Here is a 23,082-nt window from a genome sequence, read left to right on the forward strand (position 1 = left end):
TAAAAATTTGCATGAGACTAATGATTTTATGCATAATACTAGTGAGAAATGGATAATAATGTTCATGAGGAACAAAATATTGTAATCGCTTACCACAACCAAACTTTTCCTGATTTAGAAGTCATGAAAAATGTATTTAGGGTTTACGCTTTACAAAATAGCTTTGCAATTAAAATTCAAAACACTCAAACGCGTGTTAAGGATAAATCAATATATGTTCATACTTATGTTTATAATTTAGCGGGAGAAAACCGTGATAAAGAACCCATAAAGAATGAAGAAAATTTTAATCGAAGTGTTAGTAGTACAAAGAAGAAATGGCATAGAAATAAACCTCCTAGAAAGTGGATGCAAATTTAGGACTTACGTGGCTAATAGGAGAAAAACAAGTTATTGGGAGATAACGTCGTTGGAGTTAAAACACAATCACGAAGTTGTGTAACCATCTAAGATGAGCTTGATTATAAGGAAGAGACATTTAACCGTCGCCCAAAGTAATTTAATTAAGAGTTTACATGTTTCGGGTATCCAACCTAGAAAACATATCAAATAAATAGGTATGCTATGTCGTTTGTACCAATCGGTTCTCTTTGAATTTGCACTAACGCGTGATGAATTGTTTAAGTGGATTTCGGGTACTTGGTTAGAGAACGTTGAAGGAAAAAACCCTTGATTATTATCACCGATCATGATCAAGTCATGGCGGGGGGAATTGAATCTCAACTACCGAACATCACAAATTTGTTGTGTTCATGACACATTAGTCACAGATTTCTCGTGAAGTTTTCAACTTATTTTTCGAATGATAGATTTTTAAAAGTGATTTCAACAATTACATATACCATCATCATTCATTGACCGTAGATGTATTTGAGAATAAGTGAAAAACATTAGTCTTATAGTATAAGTCGGTCTTGAGGATAGTTAAAGTATACCAAATCAAAATGGATTTGAATTCTCATACCCAATTTGATACCCACCTCCATGTAGGGTATAGAAACTCATATATTTGGGGTTTAAGGTATGTATTTGAAAAAAAAAAATTGCAACCAAATATTAGTTACGAGTTTAGAATAAACAGAACATACATGAAATATCTGAACCAAACTGACTAAGGTTTACAAAAGATTCTCCAAACTTTATAAAGTTTTGACTTAAAATGTCTTATCAAATTTTTAAAAAGTTTCGATTTTCTTTCGAAAATAGAACCTAAAAAGAGAGTTTATATATACTTTTATTTTAGATTTTTTATTGAATTCAAAAACTATTTCAATTTTGTTTGATTTTAAATATCTCTTATTCAATGTAAAAATTAATTAATGTAAAATTATAACCTTATTTGTCTTTATAAATAATAATATAAACACTTATTGTTGGCGTATTCGAACTTGCGAAATTATTTATTTTTTATAAATATTAATAATAATATAAATATTTGTTATTAGCGGGTGTGGAACATGAGAACTTGGGTTTTCTATAAATAATATGCCCAAATTCCAAGTCCTCGAACTCCAACACTATCTAACTCGAACTCTTAGGCGAAATCTGAAATTTGAAAGAATGAGCTATACAACCCAGTAAGTACAAATTGACTAACTATTTAACCGGAAAACAATGGCTGTTTTTAATAAAACAAATTTTCTCAAAACGATAATAATTTTGTAAAAAAAAATTCTAAAATAAATCCAACCCAAAATTTTATATTTTAAAATTCAAAATTTAAAACAAAACAGAGCAGATTTTATAACAGAACAGATTTTATAACAGATCTGAACAAAATAAAACAAAATAAAACGATAATTCTTATAGGTACCACAGTCTTGATCTACGGCCACACTTTACCAGTAGCCGGCATCTTATTCTTATTTTTATTCTTATTTACCACACTTTGCCAGTGGTCGGCATCTAAGACTAGTTCCGGAACTATAGCGTAAATTACGAACGGGTTCGAAACGTAGAGACTGAGTTTTCAAAGATTCTCGTATCTTATATCTTTTACAGTTCGAAACAATATTCTTATATATTATACGAAATTCGAAAATCAGAGTACCAAAACTTTTCCGAAAATAAAAGTAAGTCAAAAAGTACTTACCTCAAAGTCTGACCAGATCTGTAATTAGCCTTTTTGACCCTCTAAACGATGTTTTCTTGAAAAACACGAAACAAGAAAGTTGTAGAGATCAAAAAGATCTTTCCGAAAATTCCAGGATCACTTAATTCTGACTTACGAATAATTTTCTACGAATTTTACAAAATAGCTGATTTTTGCTGAGAAGAGTCCTACGAATTTTAATGATTAAAACGAGGAAGACGAATAGAATGTATTTATAAGACCCAAATTTTAGGCCCATTAGTTTAACTCAATTCTAAATCCTAATCCTTATCCAATTTTAATCATTTTTATTCTATTATTCAATTATTATTCTTATTCTAAAAATTATGGGATATTACATCTTGCTTTTTAGAATAATACCTAGAAGTATATAATTTTTTCAGTCTAATAATTATCATGAACCAAATTATCCTTATCTTATTTTTGTGTTACCACTTCCTCAAAATGAATAAAATAGAGATCCGGCCATTTGAATTTTCAACAAATATGTTTTAATAATTTTTTATGATATATAAATATAAGTCGGGAGAATAAAAACGCGGATGTTAGATAAAATAAATTATTTATTTCTATATTTTTTTATCAATCATTTTCATTTGTGGTTATGAAATATCTTATTCAGAATTTTTCGATATTCGAATTGCCAGAAACCAAAGTTGTTAAAGTCGAAATTTTATCTAAAGTGAAAATGATCATAAAAAATTTAAGGTGACAACCATATTAACACATCTAATATTAAATTATGAAAAATAAAATTAACTATTCATGTAGTTTAATGGAGTTAAGTTAAATTTAATATTATTAATGCTTTTTATAGATGTCAAAATCGATTTATTTATTATAAATATTTTATGAAAAAATTTATATTTTTTTAAGTTTTAGTGAATGCGCATCATGAAGATGCGTATTTTTACTAAAGTCAAAAAGAAACCCGCAACTTAACATGCGTGTTATTTACACATTTTAAAAAGACTTAATACGTATGATAAAAATGCGTAATTCGTGAACATTTAGGGCGGAACCTCGCGCATACAGATATTTTTGATACTAAAAGTTAAAAAATAGTATATTTTGGGCATTTTTTAAATAAAAAGAGAGAGGAAAATATAGTCTAAAATTTAGATATGATGTGCATAAATAAATTTAGGATGTGAATAAATCACAATCATTATTATAATAAAATCACAACCCTTGTTATATTGATGAGGATAGAGTAATGTTAGTTAACAGAGGAGAACATGTACCGGTTTGAGTTGATTTTCGAATAAAATCGAAACCGTAATTTATATTTTTAATTTTGTATTCAATTTTATACCTATTTTTTTTTTAATTTACGACTGATATATTTCAATATTAAATTTTTAAACTTCTGATTTATATATTTATGTGTTCTATTTCTCATGTTCATATGGGCCCTAAACATAGTTATTATAAGTATATTTTACCCAAGCAAACCCTATATTTTGAGAGAAAAGGCTCAAATTGTCACTATTTGAATGAATAATGCCCAGAATGTCACTTGATATGGAAAAAACCCAAAATGTCATCTCATAACGGAACATTAACTCCCGTTTTTAAAAAACACAAAAACGGAACATCGTTCCCCGTTTTAGTGTTTTTATATTTTAAATAAAACTACCCATCGTTCCACGTTTAGTTCTTGAACAAAGGCCCAGATTGTCACTATTTCAGTTAATAATGCCAAATTGTCACTTCAGGACAGAAAGACCCAAAATGTCACCTCATAACGTCATATAATGTTCCGTTTTTTAATACATACAAAACGGAACATCGTTTCCGTTTTGCCTGTTATTTTTTTAATAATGTAGCAACGTGACTTCAAGTCACGTTTTGTATTTCCTTTATTTTGTGTTTTGTTTTCTTATTTTAAGCTTGTTTTGATGTATTATTTAGGGTTCCAGAAACATCATTTAATGTTACGTTTTTCAATATTTATATTTATTTAATATTTTTAGAATTTATAAATGATACCATAATTTAACAATTTTTAACATTTAGGGTTCACCAATTACCTTTTGGGTTTTAGAAACATTTAAAAAAAATTAATAAATGTTACACCGATTTAACCTAAACCCTAATTTAATCCAGTAAAGGCCCTAAAACCTAGGAACCATAATTATTAATTTTAAATTAATAATTATAAAATTAACAATTTTTAACATTTAAAGTTCACCAATTCCCTTTTGGATTTTAGAAATATTTAAAAAGAAATTAAATAATGTTACACCGATTTAGGGTTTAGGACCCTAGAGCCTAAACCCTAATTTAATCTAGGGTTTAGGGCCTAAACCCTAGGAGCCAGAAATATTAATTTTAAATTAAATAATTATAAAATTTAAGGATGTAACTTAATTTAATAATTTTTAACATATAAAATTTAAGGATGTAACTTAATTTAATAATTTTTAACATTTTAGTGTTCAACAATCCCCTTTTGGGTTTTAGAAAATAATTTAAAATATTTTTTATTAATTTATGATTTAATAATTTACAAGATATAGCGTTTTGTTTATTTTTTTTTAAAAAAAGGTAAAAACGTTATTTTATGTGACGTTTTGCTATAAAACGCTGCTTTATCTAACGTTTTACCCTATAAAAAAATCAAAGTGCTAAAACGGTACACGAAGTTCCGTTTTCCCATATATAAAAAAAATTAAAGTGCTAAAACGGCAGACGAAGTTCCGTTTTACCTTTAAATAAAAAAATCAAAACGGAACACGATATTCCGTCAAAAAATGACATATAGGGTCATCTTTTTCGAAAATGACAATTTGAACTATTTTTTATGTAAAAGTAATATAAGGCCACCACCCATATTTTGAGCGGCATATACCTGTATATGTTTGGTTTATTTGGTTTATATTTCAATATTAAATTGCAAATAGGATTTATTTAATATTTGAACACAGCAGAGATTCTCTAGCAAATGAGACCCGCTTTTCTTATTATAAAAACTCCACTTGTATGTATGTTTGTATGTAGTATACTTGAGTTTGGTGTTTTCTTCTGTGCTGTTAAGCACATTCATCTTTTACTTGTATGGCAATTTCTTGTTTGCAATATTTATGTACTCTGTTTGATATGTTATGTTAAGTTAAATATATGTTAAGTTAGATATATGATCAAGTGAATCTTGAATAACATGATCTTGCATGTTTAATATAAGTAGTGTATTGATTCATGAACTATGCTTTTGATTTTCATATGGGTTGTTAGAGTTGATTAAGTTACTTAAGTTTGTTTTTGGTTTGATATCTAAGACTTATTTTTTGTGTTTTTGTGTTGTAGCTGTGTGAGTTGACTTGTATTTTCCTCATATTTTGTTTTTTGTTTTATAATGAAAATTAATGTAGATTGGATTGGAAGCAATCAAAATAGTCAAATGGTTTAAGTTTAGGTTTTAGGTTATTGATTATTGGTATAATTTCTCTCCTTAGTCTTTGCGATTAGGGGTAAGATTTGTGTCTCTTGCAAAGTAAGATATACTGGTTAGGACTTGTTGAAGTATAAGGTTGTGTTCACTTGGTGAGAATCGAATACCGAAGGAATGGAATGAAAATTACAAACTAATTGTATGAAGAAAGAAAGTATGTACCAGAGTTTAGTGAATGAAAATGAGGAGTAGAAATTTTCTATGATGAAGATTGTATAAAAAATGATGAAAAAGGAGAAGAAATCCTTCTAAAACACATGGTTAGAGTTTTAGTTCGAATTTTATGGAAAAGGAATGGTGGAATAGAAATTACAAGTAATTCACTCAATCTTCCCTAAAAATGAGTGCAAATTTCATTCAATTGAATCTCTCCCCATTCCATTCCATCCAAGTGAAAAACACAATCTTAGTGCTCTACATGGTCTTTACTACTAAATGTAGGGGGTATGATTTGCACACATTTTACGTCTGTGGACTGCTCGTAAAGCGAGATTTAGGCTGTGTTTCATTTGACTTTCTTATCTCTTATAAGAGGCAAAATGTACATTTAGGTACTTTCTTCCTCTTGTAAGAGGTTAAAAAGAAAAAAACAAACTAGTTAGGACTTATACATGGTCTGATATATGATAAATGCTTAAGTTACCTGTCATCTGTATCAAGTTAAGCTTCTAAAAAAGTCCTCATAAAAATGAAATTCAATGTTTGGTTCCCTCCTATTGTCAAATGGTTGTGTACTTGTGTTTGCATCTAGTAACTTCTATAACTGATTCTTTATGTTTTTAGTTACCAATATCACAATTCTGAACTTATCATTTTCATGTCTCCCCAGGAATCTTGTTTTGTTAACATGAGGAATTGTTAAGTCAACTTTGTAGCAGTAAATTACAAGTTTACAACTGCATAGAACTTCGGGAGAGTAATTCTTTTGTAACACATATCGGTGATATTGAACTGCACGAGTAACTAAGGATGGCTTTAAAACCATTTGATTGGTATTGTCAGCCAGTGGCAGATGGGGTGTGGGCAACCGCAGTGGAAAATGCATTTGGAATATATACACCATGCGTAGACTCTGTGGTGATCTTTTTTTCTTATGCACTTGTCATGGGTCTCTGCTTGTATCGCATATGGAGACTCAAGAAAGATTTGAGAGTTCAGAGGTTTCACCTGAGATCGAACTACTATAACTATGTGTTGGGACTTTTGGCTGTTTACTGCACTACTGAACCCTTGTTTCGATTGATCACGAGTATATCTGCAGTAAATTTAGATGGACAGAAAGGTCTTGTGCCATTTGAGGTGGGAAATCCTGTCCCTATAATGTTTTATATTCGTGGTTTTGTCTGTTAAAAGTATCTCAGTTAGAAACTAAAATAACACACCATTTTATTAATAAAATCAAGAACTTAATACTGCCACATATTATAGAGTATGTAGACACATTAAATCATTCTATGCTGCAAAATCTATTTAAATAAAGAGCATAGAAGAATACTTCAGCGGGATTGTGGTAAATTCTGCTTCTTCAATGATAAGCTCCTTTTACAGTTTTCTCAGAAAATGCATTTAGTAGATTTTTCAATTTTTTCTAAAAAGTGAGCTAGAATGTTAAGTTTCGCCATTTTATAAACATATTTCTTAAATATTCAAATCTAATCTTGGTAATATGAGTATATTAAAATTTAAAACTGTTATTTTGTACGACAGTATTGCCTTCACCGTCCTGGACTTTTTTCATTTTGCTTATTTTATCGCCTTTATATTTGAATCAATATACTCTTCAGATGCTCCACGTGACCTGACCTTTGCCTGTTTTTTCATGGATACTAACATGAAAGCAACACAGTAGTAATTACTCATTATATTTTACCACTTTTTTGTAGATTCTCACCCTAATTATCAAGTCACTTGCCTGGTGTTCTATGCTCACCATGCTTGTTCTAGAAACGAAAGTATATATCCTAGAAGGCCGCTGGTTTGTTAGGTTTGGAGTCATTTATGCTTTGCTGGGGGACGCTGTGATGCTGAATCTGATTTGGTCGGTAAAAGACTTTTATGACCGGTTAGTTTTTCGGTGTAACTTCCCTTTAAAACTTTACAATAGCTCCAACAAACAGTATTTTCAAACTCTGTATCTTTTGCGTGAAGAAGATGCTAGAAGACAACCAATGTGCTGTTTGACCTGTTATCATGAGGTTCTTGTAACTTGAGTTTGAGTATAGAATTCTTATGTATTGTTACTGAAGTTAGCACTAATAAGAACACCCATAGTCTTATAGAATAAGGCTCATGGTCTACAATTTTTTATTTATGCGTTTATTTAATCATTGCAGATCTGTCCTATATCTTTACATCAGTGAGGTCTTCATCCAGGTTAGACACTACTTCTTCAAACTTTTAATATTGTGGTTAATATTTTAAAATAGGCAAATGTTCCATGTAGACCACTTAAATCTCAGACCGCTTAGACCCACTGCAGTATACAGTGCAGTACAATGTATTTATGCCTTATAATATTGCATAATATTAGAGTGCAGTACAAAGTATAATACTGCAGTATGTAGGGAAGGACAATACAAGTGGTGTAAGGGTCTAAGATTTATGTGGTCTACACTGAACACAACTCTGTTATAACTTATAATATATTGTTAATTTGTTATTACTCTTTACAAAAGTCGATAAACTGTGTTTTAGTGTTTAGAGTAACCGTGCTGTCCATCTGTGTACATGTAAGATAGCTGTCTTGACTCTTGACATATTTCAAGTTTAGGAGAATGTTGAAACTGTCGCAATATGGCCAGGCCACAGTACTAACTCATGTGTTGACCATGTTATAGTTGCTAAGTGAGGCACCGAAATTGTTGCTAATTGATCCTTGACTTTTTGAAAGAACTTTGTGTACACCACTACCAGTTGCGTGTTAGTAAATAGAAGATTAGACATGGTTAAGAAAACAGGATTCATATTTGAATTCTGTAAGACTCATTATTAGAATATAATTACTAGTATTAGCTTTTGAATGTACAATATACGGATAGGTAATAACACTCCGTATTCTATTTTTGTTTTCTGATTTGGCCCGTAACGAAGTTGCATAATTGGCTGCAAGCTTGTCATTATGCTGTATAATTGCAGAAGGTAAATGTTTAATGTATCGACTGTGTGCAAACCTCTGTCAAAAAGTTTTTATTTGAACAGATCGTGGTTCTGCAAATTTTAACTATTCTTAGTAAAATACTGATTAGGATATGTCATTTTAAAATTTCATCCCTTGCCTGTAAAATTAACCTAATCTCACCTTTCCTTTATTGCAGGTCTTGTTGGGAGTAATGTTGCTTGTATATGTTCCCAGTTTGGATCCTTACCTTGCCTACGTTCCAGTGCTAACTGAGTCTGAAGATAACGGTGAATATGAAACACTTCCTGGCAATAGAGAAGACATATGTCCGGAGAGACATGTCAACATATTATCCAGTAGGTGCCAATCCAACAGTCTGTGCTAAATTTGAACAATGGGTTGCTTAACCTTGCACTAATGAAATAATGAATGATCTTAAAGCTACAAACTTATTATTTTTATGAGAACCATCATGTATTTAGCCTGTATGACGTGATCAGATTGTTGTTTGGCTTGAATGGAACAAGTATTTTCTGAAAATGAATAATTGTTATTAATTTACAACAAGTACTTGACCAGGTGGCACTCTAGGTCCCCTTCCGCCACCATAAATTATCTCAGAGCTCAATATGCACGGGTTGTGAAATATGAAAAAATTGAGAAATGTAAAAATACTTTCAATCTATATATGTTTACATTCTATTCACTCAAATAAGTTATGTTGGTTTTTGAACCCCAATGTAGATTAAACAATTTAAAATTTGCAGCATGATGCTCATTATTTAGCTTTTAGATTGCTTCATCTTGGCTAAACATTTGATTCTACTGCTGCAGATATTATATTTAGCTGGATGAACCCCCTTATGCAATTAGGCTTTAAAAGACCTCTCACTGAGAAGGATATCTGGAAGCTGGATACATGGGACCAGACTGAAACTATGAATAATAAGTGTGTTCCCGTTATTTTTTAGATATATTCCTAATTATCTGAATTAATGGAACTGGGATTTACAATATATGACTTTTCAGGTTTCAAAGATGTTGGGCAGAGGAGTCTCGTAGACCTAAACCTTGGCTTTTAAGAGCGTTAAATAGTAGTTTGGGGGGAAGGTATCAACATTTATACATTTGAAAAAATTTACGATTTAGTCCATGGATTGTTTAATTGATAATGTATGTTCTGACTGCATATAAATGAAATACGTGCGTTAAGTTATGTATTATGTTGTCTCTGTGATCTTAACATTTTTCCGAATTCTGTTTTCTTTTCTGATTTTGCAGATTCTGGTGGGGAGGATTCTGGAAGGTAGTTATCCAAATCTATCTACATCACACACAAACGAGCGCGCGAGCGCGCACACACACACATCAGTGCTACACATGTATCATCATGCAACCTATACTTGCAAGTTCACATATCAATCTTTCCAGAAATCTAAGTGAATATAGTTTCAATGGATTATTATTATCAAGATCTGATGTAATATGGAAGATTTAAACTATCACGAACATATATGTTTGCCTCAAATACTGCTAGTCTGTTGTTTCAATCGGTTGACATTGTTCTGGTTGGGACATCTTACAGATTGGTAATGATCTTTCCCAGTTTGTTGGCCCGATGATTTTGAACAAACTCTTAGAGGTCAGTCCCATTTCACTATTTAATATATCATGAAATATATAATTTTATATATACTTTATTTTGACTATCAGATGAATTGATTTTTAAGAAATAGGCTTTGAATGTGATTATTTTTAGCAATTTGAGGGCCTAGGATTTGGGTAGATTAGAATGTTTACTAGGTTTTGAGATAGCTAGATCTTGAAGTTAAACTTTTCTCTCTCAAATGAAGTATGCCTTAAATTTACTTAATGAAATAAATATTTTTTTTTGGGTCAAGCCTTGTTAATTCGCCTATAAATACTGGTCAAAATCTGACTAACAAAGGAGCATAATTAATAAAAATCCAGGACACTGTCGACAGGTTGACAGACTGAACTACCTTACAGTTACCCGGCCAGACATCACTTTTACATTCATTTCTTTCCATGAAATTCCTAAGAAGCGTGTAGATTTACAGCACCATATATCTCTTTCCCAGAGAATGATGCTACACTAACTTTAGGAATAAAAAGTATATGATTACCTAATTTTCTAATTGTTTGATTACAAGGACTTGAAAACTACATGTGCTATAACCTATTTGTTACTTACTTTGTTTTTACTTGTCTATCCTAATCTGCAGTCTATGCAACGAGGGGATCCAGCATGGATTGGTTACATTTATGCCTTCTTAATATTTGTTGGCGTGGTACGTAATAAAACCTTTTACTCCATTTCTAATCTTGTACACATGAAAACTATCAGTTAGATAATTATACTGAGAACTTGTTAGGTGTTGGGCGTGTTGGTTGAAGCTCAATATTTTCAGAATGTCATGCGAGTTGGTTACCGCCTTCGATCAACCCTTGTAAGTCGCCTTCAAGCATTTCATAAATTATGGTGCTGACTCTTTAGAATAGTTGAAACCATAGAAATGTTGTTACATAAGTTTGGGTGCGTCTCCTTCACATTAATTAGCTAGCAATGCAATTGAATCTCATTCTAAAGTTTTATTATTTATTGCACTTATTGGTAAAATTTCTGTGGAGTACTCTTAAATGGAGTACTTACTATTCTGCAGTACATAATATAGTACTCCGTTTAGGACTCCACAGAAGCGAACCCTTGATATAATTGGAATTTTATTATATAAAGTAATCTCATCTATTGCAACACTCAATTAGTCATTTACATTTTATTAATACCGATCCAATTGTTTGCTAGAACTCTTGTAGAGTTTACAATTCGTTTGTAAGATAAGGATTACAAAAAAAATAATGACAAAACTTTCGATCATTTTTCATCTTATTATGAAAACAAAAAAGCCTTTCCCACTGACTGTCATTTGAGTAATTATTCAGCACTGACTGTCAGCATAACATGCATAACATGTAGGAATCTGGTGTTCTTAGTTTCTTATGTCTTACGTGTCATTTCTGTTCCCAATTTAATGCTTTTTTTACCTGAGCTTTGTAATGTTTTAATAAATATCTCAGTGCTGTAAACATTTTTATCATTTACTTTCAGGCAAGCTTTTACATAATTACATTGAATTGTTCTAGCGCCTACTAAGAAACTTTACTCTTTTCTTTAGATTGCTGCAGTATTCAGAAAGTCGTTGAAACTAACACATGAAAGTCGCAAAAAGTTTCCATCAGGAAAAGTCACGAACTTGATGACAACTGATGCTGAATCACTACAGGCATGATTCTACATCTCGGATTGTGCATGCATATTTTGGTAGCTTTTTATTTGATGTAATTGGTTCGTATACTTAGCATGGAATTTTTTTAAATATAGATAGGCGCAAATGATTTTTTTGTAATATATTTGCATGATTATAATTATGGTACACTACATTAATATTATGAAGGGAGTGTATGTATGCTTGGTATTTAAGGTTTTTGCATAATGTATTGTTCAACTTGTCTACTTAGTTTAAGTTCTCTGAATTTTTACACTATAAAGAGATATTTGAGAAACATATATAGTATCCAAAAAGTGCATGAACTAAATTTTCATGGTCTTGTTTACTGGTTCAATGTGTTGGGGCATTTTTCCTTTGCACTTTTATCATTCTATATATTTACTCTTAAATAGAAGGTGAACTATAAATGCTCAAGTTTGTTGGTTTAATATTCAATTGGTTGTTTTCTTTTGACAGCAAGTTTGTCAGTCACTTCATGCTCTGTGGTCTGCTCCTTTCCGTATCACCATTTCGCTTGTTCTTCTATACCAACAGCTTGGTGTTGCTTCACTTCTTGGTGCGCTGCTTCTAGTTCTTATGTTTCCCATACAGGTAGACATTTATAATATTGATCTGTGTAATGTGCATTAGAAGTGTTAATATATCTCTTTCTTTCCTCATGATTGCTTTTCAATTCTACAACTTAGCATTACAGTTTCCTTGACCCTGATTCCTAGGTTCATTTAAAAGTTTACTTCTAAGTATGAGCGAAGTGTAGATTCATATAATGAAATTTGAGAATCGCAGAATAAATTAGAAATATAATTAGGCTTAAAGTTACATCATAAATAGCATAACATTAGACATGTAGCTTGCATTTTGTTCTATTTTTCTCGTGTGTGTATGTGTGCCTACGCGTTCGTTCACTCCTTGCATGCTAACAATGGTATGTTTAATTGACATTTTGTTCACTGGACAGACATATGTCATAAGTAAAATGCAGAAATTGACCAAGGAAGGACTGCTACGTACTGACAAAAGAATCGGCCTCATGAATGAAATTCTGGCTGCCATGGACACTGTGAAGTATAACTCACTTGTACTTTGTACATTGTTTTTGTATTAGCTAGTTCTATTTTTGTAGTTGATTGGATCTTCCTCATTTATGGGTCAAAACCTTCCAGATGTTATGCATGGGAAAGTAGCTTCCAATCTAAAGTTCAAAATGTTCGTGGTGAGGAGCTGGCATGGTTTTGGAAAGCGCAACTACTTGGGGCGGTATGCCATATAAAAAGTTCTTAAGGAATATGTATAAATTTGATTAAGTGAACACTGTCTTTAAAAGTTATGACATTTCGTAATGTAAATTAATGTAATATCTAGCGACTTTATATGCCATAACCACATTATTCAAAGTTATGGGCGGTATTCTCATTATTCAAAGTTTATGCTCCCAATAACACATTTTCTAAGTCCCAATACTTTTCCCCATAAGTTGATAGGAAAATTAAATATGATTCTTAGCATCATAGACTTCTAATTCCGTGCATATGAACATGGGCAGCAGAAAAGCATGCTGCACTTCTGTTAAAACCTGACTAGTTTCTTCAATTGTAATTATGTTATTGTCATTTTTCTTTGGTTTGATCAAAACTTTCATACTCCTTATTCTTGTATTTCAGTGCAACAGGGTTATTCTCAACAGTATTCCCATTATCGTCATTGTGGTGTCATTTGGATTGTTTTCTTTACTTGGAGGAGACTTAACACCTGCAAAGGCATTTACATCACTTTCATTGTTTGCAGTCTTGCGCTTTCCACTATTCATGCTTCCAAATATAATAACACAGGTTTGGTTTTGTGCTCCCTTATTATATGATATATTTTTACACCGATATCATACATTTTCTGGCCTAAATAGCATGTTACTGGTTTTACATAAATAATCATTGTTAATATTCAGGATAGCGATCCAAAACTTGCTAATCATTGTTGTCATTTTTGCTTGTTAATATAACTAGCATAAATCCCGTGCGATGCACGGATTCCCATTAATATTTTAAATTTTTATTTATCCAGTTATATTATATTTTTAAAATATTTATATAAATATATAATGATTATAAATTTATAATAAAAATAATAGAATAACATGTGGTCGTAATTTAGTAGAATAAATAGATTATTTCTAGTAGTTTAACAATTAAGTAGTTTAGCAGATATATAACACTATTATTTATATCTTTTAATAATAGGATAAGTTGTATTCGTAGTTTAGTAGGATAAGTATATTATATTTAGTAATAGTTTAATAATTTAGTAGTTTATTAGATATATAACACTATTTATCTATTTTTGTAATAATCAAAATTAGGGAATTATCGTTGAACCAAACCGTTGAACCAAATTATCTCTATTCCGGCTATTATAGTATTGTATAGATTCCTTTTTTTTCTTTTTATATATATAACTTGAGTGAATATTTTTGTTTTATTCAGAAATATTACTAAAAATGATCTGGCATTTTATTTTAGTGGTGGAATATTTCTGGGTGATTTTCTATACGCTGTAGTGTTGTTCATGTTACTTTTTTAAGAAGATGAAAAGAATGCTCAACTTCATTTACTTGAGATTTTAATTTTGTTTTCCTTTGGTAGGCGGTAAATGCAAATGTATCTTTGAAGCGACTGGAGGAACTTCTCTTGGCTGAGGAAAGAATTCTCTTGCCAAACCCACCTCCAGAACCAGGGCTTCCTGCAGTCTCAATCAAGAATGGTTCATTTTCTTGGGAGTCGAAGGTTAAAAATTTCATATTTAATAACAAGAAAAAACTTCTGTCCATAGACTAAGAGCTTGATTTATTCAGAATTTTATTCTCATAAATAATCCCAAGAATATAGCTCCCAATTTCACACTGTAACTTTGGACCACAAATCCATGTAAATTTTTTCCAGGACTATGAGAAAAATATACAGAACAAAATTCTGTTCAAACAAAACTATATCCTTATTCTTTGTGTTCAAGATTCGCAAAGCAAAAAATATAAAGAGAACACTGAGATGACATTTGATATATTGCAATTTAACAAGCTGGATGGTACCTTCTGGCTACATGAGGAAGATTTGGAACTTTAGAGTGCAAGCCATCAGCTTAAATTTAGATATTCGTCTCCTGTCTGTTCATAGTTTATACAATATTGGTTGCATATGTTACTAATAATAGAATCTTACAAAACAATTCCACACAACAAATGTCATTTGGAATTGTTCAAGCATATGCTTTAGATTTACAGACACTTGTTGTTCATTCTATTTCCAGTCAGAGGAGCTGACGCTGTCAGATATTGATTTGGATATACCACAAGGTACTCTTGTCGCAATTGTTGGTAGCACTGGAGAAGGAAAGACATCACTTGTATCAGCGATGCTTGGAGAGCTTCCGCCACTTGGAGATACAAATGTTGTTATTAGAGGAAAAGTTGCATATGTTCCCCAAGTATCATGGATCTTCAATGCTACAGTGAGTGAAACCACTTTTTCTGTTGTATCAATTAATTTCTTTAGTCAGGAAACCACCGGTTAATAAATTCATTCATCTTCAATATTCGGCATAGCTTCCATCCTATGTAAGAAGTATGTTAAACAATAAAATCACTTGAGAGGTGACAACCACATCTCTAATATTGTGTTCATCTAATGTTTCAGGTACGGCAGAACATTTTGTTTGGATCTGCATTTGATCCTATAAGGTATTCAAAGGCAATAGATGTGACTGCATTGCGGCATGACCTTGACTTGCTTCCTGTGGGTGCTAATACAACATTCTTGTGCTGCTAATGCTATTAATGTAATATGAAATAATTGTTTTTTCAGTATGAACAAATTGTTTGACCATCTAATGCTTGTACAGGGGAGTGATCTTACTGAGATTGGCGAAAGAGGGATTAATATTAGTGGAGGGCAAAAGCAACGAGTGTCGATGGCTAGGGCTGTATATTCCGATTCAGATGTTTATATTTTTGACGACCCTTTAAGTGCTCTCGATGCTCATGTGGCTCGACAGGTAGCTTTACTTATAATAACAATAAGTAATTAGTTATGTGGTGCTAGGTTATTTTCTTCTGTTTCCCTACTCTGAAGAAAGACACTTACTATATTTCTCTGTGTACTGTAAAGGGGCTACATGCCTCAGCAATTTTTTCATGGTTTACAACACTGGGCTATTATAATTTTTGATATCTTGATAATACTGCTGTTGCATCTCCAGGTTTTTGAAAAATGCATCAAGGAAGAACTGAGAGGGAAAACAAGAGTTCTTGTCACAAACCAACTACATTTTCTTTCACAAGTAGACAGAGTCATTCTAGTGCATGAAGGAAAGGTGAAAGAGGAGGGAACTTTTGAGGAACTGTCAAACAATGGACAACTGTTCCAAAAGCTAATGGAAAATGCAGGGAAGCTGGAAGAATATGTGGAAGATAATGAAGAAGGCTTGAACATCGATAATAAAATTTCAAAACCTATTGTAAATGGTGAAACAAACGAGGTTCCTCAGGATGCAGGCCAGACAAAGAAAAATGAAGGAAAATCTATACTTATCAAACAAGAAGAACGGGAAACAGGAGTAGTCAGTTGGAAAGTTTTGGATAGGTAAGCATTAACTAATTCTTATACTCAGAAATTTTGGACTTTTTGTGTGCTTTTCAGTCTGCTACTTGTGTTTCGTATTTAGGCTGCTTCTGATGGACCAACCTGAAACGACCACTTACTTTTCTATTATAAAGTTCTTTAGGATAACTTCCTTGATATAAGAATCTAATACAATTCGGTGATGTTATATACAAGGGTAGTTTTATTCCTAGTGAAGAAATCTGATGCAAAGTTTATTTTTAAAGAACTTCAGATCATTGTGGCAGTCATCTAGTCTTTAATCTTGGACTGTTTATAGTTGGTTATAATTATAAACCATTAAATGTAGTTAACACTAAAATTATGTGTTTATAATCATTACAGATTCGTTCAATTCGTGTAATTATTTATCTGCAATTCCATATTTCAGTAGGCCTAAGCTCTGTTGGAACATGTGGATGAGATATGCGTACATAGGTTAACACAATGGTTAAGTGCGCTATGTTGTAGACTAAACTAAACCAAGTTGCATCCCAGTCATTGCATTTGTTATAGAATAGGTTTCTACAGCTATGTTTTTTCAGTTATGCACCTATTTAATCAACCTCTACAATACTACAGCTATTCATCTGCAAAGTAAACATAATTGGTTTTCTTAATTTGCTTTTTCCTAAAACTAAGAATTTACCTCGATATATTTCTGATGATTAAAAAAGTCGAATACATCATTCATTCTTTGTTATGCGTGTCGTCAAACTTCAAATATTCCTACATGCCATAGCATTTTTTTTTCTTGATTGGGTTGGCTGGTGATCATACATATATCTTTACCTAGTATCCTTTCGACATTTAAGACGTAAACTCTACATCTATGTACTATCTTTTCTTACTTCTCAGGTATAAAAATGCATTAGGAGGGTGGTGGGTAGTTATTATACTCTTAATGTGCTATGTCCTAACAGAAGTTTTGCGAGTTATGAGTAGCACATGGTTAAGTGTTTGGACAGATGCAAGTAGCCCGAAGAGATATGGACCTGGCTTCTATAATTTGATTTATTCACTTCTGTCGCTTGGTCAGGTATGATTTACATATAATCTGTATCCTCCTGATAAAATATAAAATTTGCAATTGTTTTTGTTGAAAATGCATCAATTGAATTCCTTCTTACAATTGGTTAGGTTTTGGTGACACTGGCAAATTCATTTGGGATAATCTTATCAAGCCTTTACGCATCCCGAAAGTTGCATGAAGCTATGCTCAACTCTATTCTAAGAGCGCCAATGGTCTTCTTCCATACCAACCCACTTGGACGCATTATCAATAGGTTTGCGAAGGATCTAGGTGATATTGACCGCAATGTTGGGCCTTTTGTGAATATGTTTTTGGGTCAAGTGTCCCAGCTCATTTCAACTTTTGTGTTAATTGGGATACTAAGCACTATGTCATTGTGGGCTATATTGCCACTTCTACTCTTGTTCTATGCAGCCTATCTATATTTTCAGGTACATAAAAATTTCTTCAGTAAACTAATTATCTCTTTCCTATTTTTAGAGCAAAGTAGTATCATTCGACCTGATTGATTATGATATTTGCACATTATATCAAATGATCACTCTCTTGATGTTATAATCCTGTTAAACCAACTTATCGATATTAATATATAATGAACATATCAAGTGAAAGTGTTTTATATCTGGATTCTGGTGCATAGTTATGACCAAGAAGTCTCGTAAGACATCATTTTTCTTTCTCAAGTAATCAAAATTTCACACTGGACCTTGCAGAGTACAGCGCGTGAAGTGAAGCGCTTAGATTCTATTACCAGATCTCCTGTCTATGCCCAGTTTGGAGAAGCATTAAATGGCTTGTCATCTATTCGTGCATATAAAGCCTATGATCGGATGGCCAAGATTAACGCAGACTCCATGGACAATAATATTAGGTTTACTCTGGTGAACATGAGTGGAAATCGTTGGTTGGCCATTCGCTTAGAAACTTTAGGGGGAGTCATGATTTGGCTTACTGCAACATTTGCTGTTGTGCAGAATGGAAGGGCAGCAAACCAGGAGGCTTTCGCCTCTACAATGGGTCTGCTTCTCAGTTATGCATTAAATATTACAAGCTTATTGACTGCCGTACTGAGACTTGCAAGTCTAGCCGAGAATAGTTTAAATGCTGTTGAGCGTGTTGGCACATATATAGAGCTGCCTCCAGAGGGTCCATCTATTATTGAATACAACCGCCCCCCTCCAGGATGGCCTACCTCGGGATCAATCACATTTAAGGATGTTGTTCTACGTTATAGGCCTGAACTTCCTCCAGTATTGCATGGATTGTCCTTCTCAATTTCTCCAACTGACAAGGTTGGGATAGTAGGAAGGACAGGAGCAGGAAAATCCAGCATGCTTAATGCTTTATTTCGAATTGTTGAACTGGAAAAGGGAAGAATTTTGATTGATGATTATGATGTTTCTAAATTCGGATTGACAGATCTTCGTAAGGTTCTTGGTATTATACCACAGGCGCCAGTTCTATTTTCAGGTAAACCTATAAGAAGTCATCTGTTTTATTTTTTGTGTTGTCAGAAAGTTCTGCAGAACAGAAGAAGCCAAAATATAATAGACAAACATATAGCATGTGCAAAGCACAGGTATTTTGATCATATTCAGCAGCAAAGCCTAAAAATTATTTTAGGGATGGTGGGCAATACCTGAGTCTTTAATCAATTTAGGAGGATATGTTTTGAGGAATTTTATTTTTATAAAAACCTTATGCCCTTGAGCATCTTTTTTCCTAATGTCGTTTTTATTCGTCAAGGAACCGTGAGATTCAATCTTGATCCCTTTGATGAACACAATGATGCTGATTTATGGGAATCGCTAGAGAGGGCACATTTGAAGGATGTCATCAGCAGGAATTCCTTGGGGCTGGACACAGAGGTATTTAAGCATAAAACCGAGTGTTTTAAATATATCGGATTGATAATGTACACTTCTTTTTAGAACAAGTTGTGTTACATTTCAATCGTATTTCAAAGCATTTTATCTTGAATATAAAAAATCTTTATAATACATTTGTTTTCTATGGGGCAGAAGTTTAAATTTCTTGACTACTCAGTAGGTAAGACAGTGAATCCATCTCTTGTACTTTAAAAAATCTTTATAATACATTAGTACTCAGTAGGTAAGAAGTTTAACTTTTGTGTCAGTTTGGAAAACTGTTTTTGAAATATCTCTTTGAGGAGGTGAAATAATACACAAAGATTTTCCTTAGTGGAACTAAGGGTTATTGCTAAAGTCTAGGTCAATTCATGTAGCATATATTTTTTATATTCTACATTTCATTTAATCAGAACAACACAAAATTATAAGATTCTTTTTTTATGAGACCATAAACTTCTTGCATGAGATTATGCCTTATATTTACGTAAGAAGATCCTGTCATTAGAACATTTTCAAGGTTCATTAGATGCCATACCTACTGTTACTCCAGCAAAATTATTTCGTAATTTTTTTACCTTACCTTTCCGAATATTTCCTCAATTTTAATGTGCATAAACAAGGGATTAGGGGCCACAGGTGCGTCAGTGAGATATATTTTCTTATGTCGTTTCTTATATACTTATAATAATTCTACCATCAGATTTTCAAGACAAAGTCTGAGCAATCTGAATTGCAGAACTCGAAGGTTCTTGGTATTTTACCTACCCTGTTTTATCTTTTTTTCAACTAAGAGTTATATCTTTGGTTCAACTTGTTAAGGTATCGGAGGCAGGGGAAAATTTCAGTGTTGGGCAGAGACAACTACTAAGTCTTGCTCGTGCATTGCTTCGTAGATCAAAGGTTCTTGTTCTCGATGAAGCAACAGCGGCTGTTGATGTTAGGACTGATGCACTTATCCAAAAAACCATTCGTGAAGAATTCAAATTTTGCACAATGCTCATTGTTGCTCATCGACTAAATACAATTATTGATTGCAATCAAATTCTTTTGCTAGATGCGGGTCAGGTATGAAATATTTCTCGTGTCTTTACTTTATGTTTAGTTTTGCACCAACTCACATTTGTCCAAAATGCAGATTTGTTGTTTTTTCTTCACAGTTCAGGATAGCTATGTTTTAATGATAAATGTGCATTTATCAGGTCCTGGAGTGTGATACCCCTAAAGCACTACTTCTTAATGAACAAAGCTCTTTCTCCAAGATGGTTGAAAGCACAGGGCCCGCAAATGCTCAATACTTGCGCAGTTTAGTACAAAGCGTGAAAGGTGAGAACATATTAGGAGCAGATGAAACCAAGCAACTAGATGGGCAAAGGAAGTGGCTAGCCTCATCACGTTGGGCTGCTGCTGCACAGTTTGCTGTAGCTGTTAACCTATCTTCATCACAGAATGACCTCATGCAGTTGGAACTTCTAGAAAATGATGATAATATTCTCAAGAAAACAAAGGATGCAGTTATAACTCTTCAAGCAGTCCTTGAAGGGAAGCATGACAAAGTTATTGAAGAGACTCTTGATCAGTACAACGTCCCCAGAGATGGATGGTGGTCAGCTCTCTACAGTATGGTTGAAGGTAATCCTCAGTAGATTATAGTCATTAACATTGCGTAAAATAACAGGACAGGAACAAGGAAGGTGATCCTCAGTACATTATAGTTATTAACATTGCCTAAGATAACAGGACAGGAACAAGGAAGGTAAAGTTCAAAAAAAATAATAACCAACTAAAAATGGATGGAAACGAAGATTATCTGGGTCTATTTTGAATCCGAGCACTAAATAATCCCTCGTCTCAAATGCGACCAACTTGGATAATTCATGAGCCTGTCACGTGCTCCCAAAAATCATCATTTTGTTTGTGCACTTCATAGTTTAACTTAATTTTATTTCATGTACAAAGTGGCCACGTGTTCAATGTGGGACTGGTGTGTTACCGGACTCCTATTCATGAAACCAAAAGAGCATGGACGTCATTCACCTTGCACTACTACAATTCTCTAATACACACATTCAGACTGCAACTAACTATGATATCTTATAACTCAAATTGTCAGGTCTTTCATTGATGAGTAGGTTAGGTCGAAACAGACTTCAACATTCAACGAACGATTTCGGAGACAACACTATTAATTGGGACCAGATTGAGATGTAGTTAAGAGATAATCCTGGAGATTGCAATCTGCTGATGTACAAAATCTTGTTCTTCATTTAAGAATGTAATCTACTGACTACTTCTAAGGCTGCTGAACATAATATATTTTACAGTTTAAAATATACAAGTCAAGTTTCATTATACAAGTCAAGTTTCCTTAAGCTCCTCCAACTTTGGACATTCAAAGTGAATGTCCAAAGTTGGAGTACCAAGAACTACCAAGCACAAAGTGTAGTAGTTGTAATGCAAATGAAATGTTAGGTGATAAGGAATGTGCGGCGAAGATCTGCTGAATAATTCTACTCTTCATTTATGGCCTTGGGGTAGTTGTATTCTTCATGTATTCTCCTTGTCGGTGCTTATTAGTCCGTTGAATAATTGAATTCGTAATAAATTATAATTAAAGTGATAGGCGTAAACATGGCTCGAAGGAGATCCAAGTTTTATTAATGACCTCTGTTTCTGAAGACCGGCCCACCAACTAACGTAGGCAGATCAGCTTTAATCTTACCTCTTTAAATTATGCAGTCAATTATTATTGTTTCTGAAAAAGTGTTCGACGTATTTTAAGATGAATATAAAGTGTAGTTTTATAATTTTTTTTAAAATTTTCTTTTTTTAATATAAATAGAATATTTAAAATTTTATTAAAAAGAAATTTTTAAAAAAAATTATAAAACTATACTTTTTATTCATTTTAAAATATGTGCAAACACTCTATTAGAAACGATAACAAGGGACGGAGGGAGTAACGGTTGAGGAGTTGTTGTAAGACAACTAGACCTGACAAATCGGATAACCGGATCGGTTTCGGATCGGATCTATTTCGGATCGGTTCCACTTTCGGATTATGATATAACTTGAGGTCATTCGGATCGGATCGGATGTGATTCGGTTCGGATCTAATTCGGATCAAAAACGGATGAAACTCGAATAAAAATAGGACAAAATTCGGTTCGGATTAAATTCGGTTCGAATATTTCAGATCATAACTTTTTAATTTTTTCATGTTTTGAGACTTAAAAAAATATCTTTTTATTAAATGTACTACTTTTAATATAATATAATGTACTTTTACATTAATTTATAATTAAATAATCAAAGTATCAAGAATATAAGATACATTTAAGTATGAATCTTGCTTATTTCAGATCATATTCGGTTGAAATATTATCTGAATCGGTTTTGTTCGGTTCCAATTTATAATCGGATCTAGTACTTCGGACCATTTTCGGTCAAATTTTCGGTTCAGGTAATTTTCGGACCGCTTTAGTTTGGTTTTCGGATAATTATCGGATTTTATAATTCGGATATCGGATCGGATCTCC

At 32.6% G+C, this 23,082-nt stretch overlaps 1 protein-coding gene across 1 annotated transcript; it reads left to right on the plus strand.

Moving 5' to 3' along the window:
• Nucleotides 1–5,085: 5,085 nt before the first annotated feature.
• On the plus strand, nucleotides 5,086–22,013 carry LOC141698188 (ABC transporter C family member 2-like). Its single transcript, XM_074502834.1, has 28 exons — nucleotides 5,086–5,171; nucleotides 6,397–6,866; nucleotides 7,451–7,629; nucleotides 7,901–7,940; nucleotides 8,882–9,041; nucleotides 9,520–9,634; nucleotides 9,715–9,795; nucleotides 9,967–9,991; nucleotides 10,271–10,327; nucleotides 10,932–10,997; nucleotides 11,082–11,156; nucleotides 11,883–11,990; nucleotides 12,453–12,587; nucleotides 12,955–13,061; nucleotides 13,160–13,253; nucleotides 13,658–13,825; nucleotides 14,633–14,773; nucleotides 15,294–15,494; nucleotides 15,680–15,778; nucleotides 15,885–16,037; nucleotides 16,242–16,624; nucleotides 17,501–17,681; nucleotides 17,783–18,106; nucleotides 18,389–19,145; nucleotides 19,422–19,543; nucleotides 20,366–20,611; nucleotides 20,746–21,175; nucleotides 21,657–22,013. The coding sequence occupies exons 2-28, from the start codon at nucleotides 6,537–6,539 to the stop codon at nucleotides 21,752–21,754; spliced, it is 4,875 nt and encodes a 1,624-aa protein (XP_074358935.1). The 5' UTR covers nucleotides 5,086–5,171; nucleotides 6,397–6,536; the 3' UTR covers nucleotides 21,755–22,013.
• The last annotated feature ends 1,069 nt before the right edge of the window (nucleotides 22,014–23,082 follow it).

The sequence above is a fragment of the Apium graveolens genome, chromosome 11 (assembly GCF_009905375.1).
Source record: "Apium graveolens cultivar Ventura chromosome 11, ASM990537v1, whole genome shotgun sequence".
NCBI lineage: Eukaryota > Viridiplantae > Streptophyta > Magnoliopsida > Apiales > Apiaceae > Apium > Apium graveolens.